We start from the raw sequence: 12,140 nt of genomic DNA, 5'->3' as shown, positions 1-12,140 counted from the left end.
AAGCACTTTGTATGTAATCGCGGGGATCGTACAGGTATGAGATCATCCTAGTGTACCACCCAAACGTATTGCAGCACGCCACTGTCCTCCCCAGGTACATACTGCAATGATTTCAGTATGTATCTATTTACCATTTTTCACACTAAATGAAAAAAGGCAAGTGCGTCCAAGATGGTCCGGTGTCGTGTCAAGTCGTTCATTTCAATTAAAATACGTCTTGTACTTTTCCAGTGAAATACAAGAAAGTAATAGAATAGAAAGTAATAGAATTACATGCATAGTAAAATGAAATGTCTCCAGTAACATTCTTATTTTCAAAAGATTAACATTTGTACTTGCATTTCGTTTAAGAAATAAAAAAAGATTTTAAAATTTCATTTACATAGCTACAATCTAGAGATCTCAACTAGCCAACTTTAGAATATATAATGCATACTTTATTCAAAATACATGCACATTGTACCCAAAAGGAAAAGGATTTTTTGTTTGTTTGTTTGTTTGTTTTGTTTTGTTTTGTTTTGAATAATTTTCTCGTGACCCTGATCATTTTCCCCTTCCTTTCTTTCAGTCTAAACTTTCATATATAAGTAATGTTTACAAATTCCTAAAGAATTAACTTTCTCGTAAAGAAAATAATGGTTATAGAGGAAAACTTATCCTTTTCCCATTCATCCGTCCTACTGTTGAAATGATTATTCTAGAATTTTGCGTAATTGCTGATTTGATTAGAGTTCAAAGAATTTAAGACGCCCTCATTCTAATGTTTTGTTCCAAATGATATAAAAATATATACATTATATATCCATCATTAGTTTGAACTTTCGATAGGTGGTAACGTGCTTTTATTACATTTTCAACAGTGAAATACTGTGATTTATTTGTTGAATAAAAGTGATATTCTCTCACAGTGTGAAAGGATACCAAAATGACATTCTGTCACAGTTTGAAAAGATATCAAAGTAAGTAAAAATAATTTTTGGCCTGTAATAAGATAGAGATAGTAACTAAACCATCTTGATAGAGACTAAAACTGCCAATTTCTTTCCAGATATGTTGATAAAATCCATGTTGCAATGTTTTCAATGCTCTGACGTCTCAACTGCTCAACTATGACGTCACAGCCTATGACACTGTCTTAAGAAAAGAGAGAGGCAAAGGGAAACTCAAAGAAAATGTAATTAACAGAAAAATCAGTGTTTTTGTTGGATGTGGAATTTATTTCACTCACGAGACAGGATTTTTTGATATTTTCACTCGTGCTTCACAATCGTGAAAATATCAAAAAATCCTGTCCCACTCGTGAAATAAATTCCATATCCAACTACAAAACATTTAATATCCTTTAATATTTATTTACGTCACACCGAAAATTCAAACAATGACGAAATGTATATTTCACGTCGGAACGAGCGTTAACAGGACCGGAAAATCGGGTTAATTTCTGTTTGTGTAAACATAGTTTGTTATATAGGTTTTTTCAGCAACATGTACTATCGGTATAAATGTTTTATTTGCAGCAACAGTTTGATGTTATTCATTGTATGCTTTTTCCATGACCTAGATTTTACATATTCTTCACGCAAATTCAGTAATGCATTGCATATAGAATTTGTACTTTGCGAATTTCCTTTTTTAAAATAATAATCGGTTAAGTAATAATTTTAAATGATGAGGAATAATTAAGACTAGTTGATTAAGTTTGTCCCGTAAAAGGGCATGTTCTCTGCCGCGGTCTGTTTCTGTTCTTGGGCATTTTACGTAATTAGGGTCATTTTTGTTTTAATTTGAATTCATTTTAAAATCCTGTATGCATATCTGTATCTGATGGTGATTAATGATCTAACACCTAAACCTGCTAGTACGTACCTCTTGTAACATTGTGTGTTTGTGTTAATTACAAAACAAGAACAATAGCTAGGCATTTAAAGAGATATAAATAAACAATATGTTTCATTAAGATATCAATATGATAGCAGGAGGAGCTTGACACGACATGATACCTGCGTGCAGTACAAAAATCAACGTATTCCTCGCTGTAACAGGGTATACGGTAAGACGGGTCGATTTCGGTACAGACATGTCATTTTGTCACAGTTTTGTTCTTCTTTAAAACAGAAGCGATTGTCACATTACAATCAATTAATCTTTATGTGTGTAATTATGATCAAGCTAGTAGAAAGATTAGGACAGAACATCTCGATCAGTGATCTTATTACCTGTTAAATGCCCAACAAACTTGTTCATTGTCACCAGGCGACATGTATATAATAGCATCACGATCTGATAACTGTGGACCACACAAATTCCGGTATCTTATGAAGTAATCGGTCCTGATTCAATTAAATGCTAAACTTAACATGATAGTATACCGTGCGGATATATCTTTTGGTCTGCCAGTTGCCTATATTGTATATAGTGTGTATACCACAAAACATCATGTCAGTTGCTGTAGAAATAATAATATAGACAAATTGACAACCTTGTTTTGGGACATGGTTGTGATCATTATCACAAAAAAATATTCAATTTTGAAGTGTGGTCTTTTAAACGAAGACAGTCACTTCGCATCATCCACATATATCTTCACTTGTATCTTACGGCTTGGATGAGCCTTGCTTCTCAAATGATGTTGTGGTTAATTTTAAAAGTAGATTTGGTTTTATGCAACTATACACATGTATTTCCTATAGTTGTGACTGGAAATCATATGGTGTTCCAGTCAAATCATGCACAAAGACTTAATACATTTACATGTGATAGTAATTAAATAGATAAAGCAATATGTGAAAAGAAAGATCTATTTTATGCCTTTGTTCGAGATGATCATATGCCAGTTTTTTTTTTTTTTATGAAATCGGACAAATATATTATCTTGCCTTTGTTAAATGATATTGTTTTCGGTTCATTGACTACAATTTCAAATTTTATTAAATTGTAATTATTAAACATTATAAAATACATAGTATTATCTTATTTTACATTTAATCAATGCGTGCATTATTTTATTCAGTGGAGATCATTATTACGTCATGAAGTAGGAATGGAATTCTCGTATATTAAAAAAAAAACCAACAAAAAAAACTGCACATTATTTATGATTTCCAACTTTTCTATAGCTGCATGTACATTTTAATAAACTACCTGGTACAAAGAAGATCGCAATACAAGAACGAACACATTTTTTTTTTCTATTCGCGAAACTATTTTTGATGTTCCATTAATCACGTCCTCTTCACAAGTTGTCTGGAGACGTATGAAGTTATTAATTCTCGTTTTTCTTAAAGGCTGAACTACTCTGACCTGATGTTACATTTTAAACAGGTTGTGGTAAAAGAGAGAGATAGTTGTGGACACTTTCGGTGAGAAGTCGTTGTCAAGAAGAAGCGGCTGAGGTAGGCATGATCAAAGGACAAGCCCCATTACTGTGGACAAATAAGCACACCTGAGTCCTCCATTATTTTATATAACAACGACATTACATGCTGATGCCTGTTTATCACTTCCAAAATCATATGTCTCTGGTCTCATTTTGACAAGGCCATGATATATAGATCATATATATCAACCCGCATGTCATGTGATATGGTCTTGACTCGTAAGTATCATTGGTTGCAAAGGAGCGTATCGAAAAAGAGAAGAAAAAAATAATCAAGTATTAATTTTCCATGCCTTTTGGTCATTAGTTTCCCATTAGGAATAAATAATTTTTAGTTAATAAATAAGATTTTATTTATTCACTGAACAAAATCCCTCTATTCGGTAAGACTTAATTACACTCCATTCTGTCATTTGTACGCAAATTGTACGAAAATTTGTATAATTAGTTTGGGGTATAAATTTTGTCACGACAGTGTGGGGTTGGGATAATGAAAGCTTACATATTGTAAATTAGATAATTTCTATGTTCCATTAACGCCAGAGAGATGATTTAAATGTCTCTAGCATGTCATGTATCTTCCCTTTCCTTTCAACCTGACTCTTTTTATTTATATTTATTTTGATGTCGTTTGTAAGAAAATGATAGATGTTGTTTATTTTAAAATTAACATGTAAATATAGAATAAAATCATGGTATTATATTTGATTGTCCGAAGTTGTGACAGTTTCAGTAAATAAGTACAGTTCTACATCACGGTCTTGATTAAAACGGTCATTAAAAAGCATGTTACGTGCATGAGTTTAAAAAAAAGTTCCTTTCATAATCTTGCAAAATATTTTTTTATGGACAATTCCCGTGATCGCCCTACATTAACGTAAATTTTACCACTAATACCTCGCTTAAATATTTTTTCATAACATCCACAGGTGTTGGAATCCCTTTGAAAGATCTATCCAAATAATGATAATAAAAAAGTGCTTTAGACATCCTTATATGAAATACCAGTAGATCAATTACCATACGAAAGAATTAGGGTCATAACAATGGAAAATGGATTAAGATAAATTTCCGAAAATGCAAATGAGGATATTTTTTTTTGTAAGTGGCCTTTTCTGGCAATTTTTAATCCATTTCCTTTCGGGGTGTTAATGATAGTTTTTTTTTTTTTTCATTTTATTCTTTATCAGAGTTAAGCATCAGATAAGGATATTGTGTTCACTCAAGCGCGACACTGTATCTTGTGTATGAAACTTTTAAGCAATTTAACTTTACACACAATTTCTGTAACAGCTGGACCACGTCACATAAGGCAAAGTAGCTATTTCCTCCCAATAAAATACAAATATATTTGTTTAGTATAATGAACATTTAAATATATCGTCTGTACGTGTATTAATTAGAAGTATTAAAAATGAATCGATCATGCATTGTTTTTTCATATCTATTTTTGTACAAGAATTTAGTTTTAATTCTGGTATGTATACATTTTATACTTTCAATGTGTTGCTCAGAGAAATCTCATAATCGTGCCCTATAAAATTGTAAAATTTCAGACATAGTTGTACATTTCAATATTTGTCGTATTTAAATACATCTGACTTCCTCTCGGGCAAATTTCCATCAGTGTTCATTGCAATATCCCTTTGTCTATTACACAGATGCGAAGGTTTATATTCGCAACAGACCGCTTACACACATCAGAAAATCCCATGAAGACGTTAATAGTTTTCTTGTGATATGTACCATTTTTCCAATGAAATGTTATTTCAACCATAAATATCTTGTTTCGTATAAAAAAAATACACAACCGTCTGCATTGTAAAGAAAAAATGGGTGGTTTCGCAAATTGATACACTTTCTCCTTTTCTTCCAGCATAAAAAAGGCCTATTTACAGAGCCACAAATACATGTAATGTGATAAGTTACAAATACAATTATATCATTTGCTTTTTCTTTGCTATATCAAATATAACAACTCGGTTTTTAGATAAAACATACATTTACTTTAATAATAAATCAACAACATTGTAATAGTGTATTAAAAATAATTTAACTAGGGACGAACAACATCAATGTCTCTTGCAGGGGAAAATAAAGAACTAGAAGACCTTACGAGCTTGTCTGCAGACTTGGACAGGTTTTCCGGCCCGGAAAACGGAAAATGAGATCCGCCCAATGAACTCTTTGCAGCAGCGTGGGAGGACAGGATATAGGGATAGGACAGTGTTGGATGTGCCAGTGATAGAGCACTAGGGTAGGGACCAAATCCGCCATAGCGACCGGTTCTCATCATATGACTAGCAGAGGATGTGAGGTAATACAAGTCCGAAGCACTATGAGGGACTACGGAGCCTCGACTTGAAGTTGATGACGTCACAATTGGTTTTTTCATTTCTTCGTCCTTTTCGTCGTCGGATGAAGACGAATTTAGAAACTGGGTCACAGACCAAATTTTAGATCTATTGTCTTGAGTCTGGCTAGAATTTGTGTCAGTTTTAATAGGTTTTGGTGAACATGTGGCGGTGTTTGAACATGTAGGAGAGGCCAAATCACTGCATCTTGAATCTTCGCCAATGCTTAGATTTGGAGATGCTGCATCTGCTTCCCTTCGAAGAATATTATTCGATAAACTTTCACTCTCCGAGCTCAATGAATCGACTCTTTGTCGCGTGTCCCTGTCTTCAAAACTCAGATTTGAATCTTCGTCCTCATCCACGCTAATAATTTTTTCACGTTCCTCGCGATCTGTGGAATAAAAGAAAACTAATTCATAGAAATTTTATTTCAAATAAATCAAAATAAATATCAACTGATAAGTACATGTGTCAATATTTCTAAGGGGGGAGGGTCTAAAAAAAATTGAAATTATACAGAGCAATATTTTGAAGATCCAAGTATAAATTTTGTAATTTGGGTTTGTTGTAACCTTTATGTTCCATTAGTATGGAGGTGTACATTTGTCTGTGGAATGACTAATTACTGTACGTAATTTAACCTTTGCGTGCACATTATAAACGGGGTTTACAAAGTTAATTAGTCTTTACATACATTTAACTTGTTGCTCATTAAAGTCTCTGCCATTGTATATTAATCATGGAATAAATTTGAAGTCAAATTTATTCAAGATATAATTATACATGTTTTACAACATCCATTAGCATAATGCGGTTAAGTTGTTTAATACAGTGAAGAATAAAAATAGAATAACCTTCTTTATTTAAAAAAATGTTTTACGCTGTTATAATAACTATTGGGAATTTTTATTTAAATACTGGAACCAAAATATTTTTTTAGTAAAATGATTAACAAGAAAATGTTATATAATAAATAAATATTAAAATACAGTAAATTCATTTAAAAAATGAAATTTTCAATATGCGATATTCATTATTTAATCTGTTTTCCCTTGGGTATTAGAATTGCTATAATTGTTTAAACAAAGATATCAATTTCTATCCTTGGGGAATAAATTCGAATGGTATGTACTCTGTATTCATTAGCATCGATAGCAATAATCCGAAAATCCTCGAGGCATATAATTGATTTAAATCTGCCAGTAAATAAGCGTAAAACGTCATAATTATCGCTTAAAATCTCAACTAATGATATTCAAAAAGTTTCCTTTGGAGGAGAAATATCTATTTTATAAATCTGAAGTTTGGTCTCTATTTAGGTCTTATCGGCTTTTATTGTTTCAACGGAGACACTTTATGAATTATGTATTTTTTGACAGCGAGACCATGAAACCGTCTGTTCAAAAGAACCCTACATTATTCATAATGCAGGTGAACTTCATAAACCGACTCGAAGCTGAAATAGCCATCATGATAAATCTTTATTATCGAGTTGAATCGTTACGGGAAAAATAAACAAAGGCTCATCATCGGTTTCTTTCTTCTTTTTTTCTTTCTAATTTTTAAATTTTTATTTTGATTAATCAACTTCTCATTTATTCAAAATGACATTATTAGGTCGTTAAACAAGTCATCAACTTTAATCTAAATTATTCCTTTTCGGGAAAAGAAACTTTTTTTGATAAGAGTTTTAGTTAATTAGCCTCTGTATTAAGATTATTACTGCGGTTTTCGGTATATGACTCTTTATTTATAAATGCATTTGTTTAATGTTAATTAAGTTGCATAACACCTAAAGGAGAGTTTTTTGTGCAATCATTTTATATGCAGCATATCTAGTTTTTGGGATACAATTTCAATGCTTCTCATTTCATTTTTATCTTCATTAACATAAGCTATAAAATGTTAAGTACCCATGAATTTTGAATATTCAAAAGTCGCATATAAAAGCAATTCAAATTAATACAAGTACAGTTGTAAAATATTATTCAAATTAAAATAAATAATTCTAAGTAAGTAAAATTTTAATTTACCTTTTGCAGGTTCTTCTATCTTATTTGTACATTCCTTTTTGTCGACAAGATTTTCATTTTTCCTCATCAAATCATCATCATCCTCATTGTCTAAATCATCGTCGTTATCATCCTCAGATCTATTTCTTGGGGACCAGGTCATCTTGTTTTCTTTTTTAAGTCTTCTCCTAGCGTTTGCGAACCAGGTTGAGACTTGTGTGAGAGTCATTTTTGTGATGATGGCTAACATAATTTTTTCGCCTTTTGTGGGGTAGGGGTTTTTCCTATGTTCATATAACCAAGCTTTCAACGTGTTTGTGGTTTCACGGGTTGCGTTTTTGCGTCGTGCATTTAAGTCAATTCCCCCGTATCTGAAAATTATAAATATTTTTTTTGTAAAATTTTCCATTTTGTTATTTCTCATATCTAATTCTGACTAAATATAAAATTGTCTTGCTTAATAATTACTATGTAATGATACAAAAGGGCCTTTACAACCTGCACATTTCAGATTTCTTTACTCCTGTGATTTCGTTCGAAATTGATATTCCCCGATTGTCATTTTCATCAAAATCATAACAATAAAAGGTTGATAAATAAAATTTAATCAAGCGAACGTCGGCTATTCTAAGCTTTTAGATAGAGATTATCGGTGTTAACGCCCGGTTTAACATTGTGGTTATGAAGACATCAACTGCCGTGTAAAACTAAATGGGAAGCTTCAATGAAGCATACAAACTTGGTCTTTATGAATAAAGAATAGCAATCACCCAGTCTTAATCACTTGATTTATCTTCACGATTAAACTCCCCAAAAACGATAATTGAATATGATACATAAAAATATCATTATTTTATAAAGATTGATGGTGAAGAAAATATGCGAAATACTTGAGAAATGGCATCCGCTGAAAAGTAAATACTTGAAATTCTGGGTTTTTTAACGCCGTATCACCCGATGAAATACAAGTGAAGGCACACATTTTGACAATTGCGTCTCAGTTATCATGACCGCACATTGAGAGAAATCTTATCTTGACCGATATACAGGTGTGCAGTCCCCTATTTGTCTATTGTTACATTAAAATTCAGTGATTGTGTTGATATGTGATGCATACCCGGCTCCATAAGGATAAACAGACATGGCTGGATCGTACGGAAAGCAAGCCCCGGGTTGGGCAGCAGCAAGGCTCCTCCATGCTTCTGTTGCTTCTTTGATATCATAGGGACCATTTGTCTATAAAAAAAGAAATTACAATATTAATTAGACGAAAAACAAATATGTTAATAAATTTTATTAAAATTTAATGTCCCTTTGAAGGAAATGGTTAACTAAATTATTTCGACATTTTGTTTCTTCACCTTTTGACTCTTGAAATGTCTTTGAAATAAGACGAATATCTGAGAGGTGTTTTGTTTTACAAATTATGTAAATATTTTGATTCTGTTTTTATATTTTAATAAAGTGAGCCAGAATTTTTTTTTCAAACAATCTCTAAAATTTTAAAATAATTTATGTGAAAGAGAAATGCAATTTTTTTAACTATTATATATCAATAGTACTCTACATTAATTTTTATTTTTGAAAAAAAAATCTGAAAATTTCTCTTAGCTTTCACATAAGGTAAGTTACTGTTATATATTTTAGAAATGTTATATTTGGAGTAAAAATTATTAATGATAAAAAGTCACTGAAAATGTCTTTCTTTTTTTACAGAATCATATTAAAATATGTACACTTACAAGAGGCGAATAAAATGCAGATCCTTCGGATGCAAATGGGACTAGTCCTTGTGCAGTGTAAGCCGGGCTCCCATACACGCCCTCAGGAAGCCCTGCAAGGCGAGAGTAGCCCAAGAGGGCTGGGTTATACTGGCAGGAGCAGATAGTTTGACCAGTGTGAGGGTCAGCCATGATTGGACGGCCATTCTCACAGCAGCTTCTGGTAGAGGTTGGACTTGGGGTTTTGGTCATCTGAAAGGAAAAGACATGTTTAATTTAAAAATATAGGAAAGTTTGAAAATAAAAAAAAGATATGCTGAAACTTCAAAAGAAAAATATCATAAAGGTACAATCTTACTTCAATATTGTTTTCATATTGCAGGTTTAAAAAAATAACAAAAAGAGAAAAAAGAAACTAGATGAGGTCTCAGCACTGATGCTTTAACATGGAAACATGTATCTTTAAAGAAACTATCTCTGGTAAAAGGTTAGTAAAAATGAAATGAAAGTAAAGTTAAGGATGTAGAGTTTTTAATGGAAAAAAGTATTTACCTGTGCTGAAGTCCCAGTTGGAATAGGAAAAGGAACAACTTGGGAAATAGACATATCGTATTTAACACCAGTGTCCACTGGTAGTTAGCTGATTAATGCTTAACTCAGGATTTCACACAAAATAGAATTTGTATTCCCACTCTGCACTGAACTCCAACTACAAACTAACACATATTTACATCCGCACCGACTTGTCATATATGCAAGTGATAAAGTTGGACATAAGCCTTTATGGGTTTTTTGCTGTAAAAGTTTTTGACCCATAAACACTTTGTAAACCTGCTAACTTCCGTCTCATTTGACTATACTTTTGAAGAAATTTGAACCGTGATTGGTCTTTGTTTCACATAGCATCATCCCTTTACCTAATTTTAATACTGAGCTCCGCCTCTTTCTAGAGTTGTGAAAGACGGGCGTAGCGATTCTCCGCCCACGTCGTTAGTATCGATAAGCATTTTCACACTTCTCTTCATCCTTGTAACGTTTTGAATTCTTATTATTTTCTAGATTTTAGACATTATTCATGGCTACCTGTAGTTATGAATTGATCTTTGAATTTAAAATAATATACAATATGATTTTTGGTTACTTTTTAAATCTGAAGTTTGAAAATAATTTTCATTGACAAATATGTTTCAATATTCAAAATAAAAAAATACGAACAGTCTTTAATTAAATATAATAAATACTTTTTAAAAACTTTTGAAAACTTATTGTGTGAAAAAATAACATTGATGAAGTGAATCAAAAGGATTCGTCGTATTTCATTCAAGATACGTCTCGAGATTTCGACGCGCCATATTTAGATACTTGCATGTCATTAAGCCATTCTGAACAAATGAGAAGAGACACATTGAATATGTAATTATATAATTACATGACAAAATAAAAAAGTCATAAATACCACAGTAAAAGTACAACCAGCTTTGTCAGGTATGTGAATCTATTAAGAATGCTTGTCGGTTGATGATGGTTCCATGGTGCGGTGCTTCGTTTAGTGGTTTTAAGATATAGAAGCACCGTGAAATCATCATCTTAAAAACGTTAAAATCTATAATTAACATAAAATTATTTCAAATTGCACTCAAATAATCTTTCTTTTCATTTTAAAATAGTAACAATTATACTAAGGAGATGTGTATATCTCTTAATAACATGGATTATAAGTTATTCCAGGATAAATAAAAATTAAAAAAAAAAAAACTTGACAAGATTTCTATCAACACGCTGTACTTTCGGTGGAGGGCAACGAGGAAAGAAGACAAGCTAATCAGCCTCAATTGAAAAGAACAGTTGTGTAGATATTGATACTTACTTGTCATGTTTTTTTTTAATATCAAAAATATTTTTGTGTTGTAATTTATTACAAATGTACACACATGTATACATAATATCTTATTAAGTAAACATTGATAGACGTAATTGTTAGTTTATGAAATGAAGCTATTTGAAATGCTATTTAATTAATCTTGTGAATAAATTGTAGAATGCTATTGTAGATCTCGATTGCTTTTTTACAATAACTGTATAAAAATACGTTATTTTGTTGTAAAATATTTAAAAATAAGTTTGTGCTATCATTATGCTTTGAAAAATTTTTAAAGTTTTTATTATACGTGTTATTTACTAGTAATACTGTATATCTGAGAATAATTCATTGACATTCTCTTTATGAACTGTAACAGTATTTCACTCACATTTGTGATTCTTTTCATGAATAAAGATTGTATTTAAATATCAGTTTACGGAAGATTAAATACAACGATTTATTTATCATAATATTTTTAACTTGGGGTGAAATATACAACTTAATACTTAATTGATTCTTATTAACCCTGAAAAATATTCACAGGTGTGATTCGGTGATAAAGAAGATCTTCTGTATGACAATTATCATTACAGAACCGTATTCATGAAAGGTCGAAATTTCAGCTCGTCATTGTCAGTTCAGTTGCGGTGTTCCCCTCTAATTAACTCCAACCGCTACTTCCCTGAAATAATGATGCCAGTATTTGTTTTTCAGACCGAACATACGTAAAATTATTTGATGTTTCATCTCTCTCTCTCTCTCTCTCTCTCTCTCTCTCTCTCTCTCTATATATATATATATATATATTTAAAA

The 12,140-nt window shown here is 31.5% G+C and overlaps 1 protein-coding gene across 1 annotated transcript; it reads right to left on the bottom strand.

The window, feature by feature from the left end:
• Positions 1-5,359: 5,359 nt before the first annotated feature.
• On the bottom strand, positions 5,360-10,317 carry LOC133206228 (homeobox protein caupolican-like). The gene is made up of 5 exons (XM_061342176.1): positions 10,019-10,317; positions 9,488-9,718; positions 8,863-8,981; positions 7,767-8,116; positions 5,360-6,124 (listed from the first exon to the last, which is right to left on the bottom strand). Exons 1-5 carry the CDS (start codon positions 10,070-10,072, stop codon positions 5,433-5,435), a joined length of 1,446 nt encoding a protein of 481 aa, XP_061198160.1. The 5' UTR covers positions 10,073-10,317; the 3' UTR covers positions 5,360-5,432.
• Positions 10,318-12,140: the final 1,823 nt, after the last annotated feature.

Source organism: Saccostrea echinata, unplaced genomic scaffold, assembly GCF_033153115.1.
Source record: "Saccostrea echinata isolate AGI-Se365-2 ecotype Australia unplaced genomic scaffold, CSIRO_AGI_Sech_v1 ptg000054l, whole genome shotgun sequence".
Classification (NCBI taxonomy): Eukaryota; Metazoa; Mollusca; class Bivalvia; order Ostreida; family Ostreidae; genus Saccostrea; species Saccostrea echinata.
Note: the sequence above shows the minus strand (reverse complement) of the source record. Positions and strands in the feature narration are given on the sequence as shown.

Excerpts from the sequence above, each read along its gene's own strand:
- LOC133206228 (XM_061342176.1), bottom strand. The coding sequence starts at position 10,072 with ATGTCTATTTCCCAAGTTGTTCCTTTTCCTATTCCAACTGGGACTTCA. Across the intron at positions 9,719-10,018 it reads CAACTGGGACTTCAGCACAG|ATGACCAAAACCCCAAGTCC; the intron begins GTAAATACTTTT and ends TTTTCCTTTCAG. Across the intron at positions 6,125-7,766 it reads GATAGAAGAACCTGCAAAAG|ATCGCGAGGAACGTGAAAAA; the intron begins GTAAATTAAAAT and ends TTTATTCCACAG.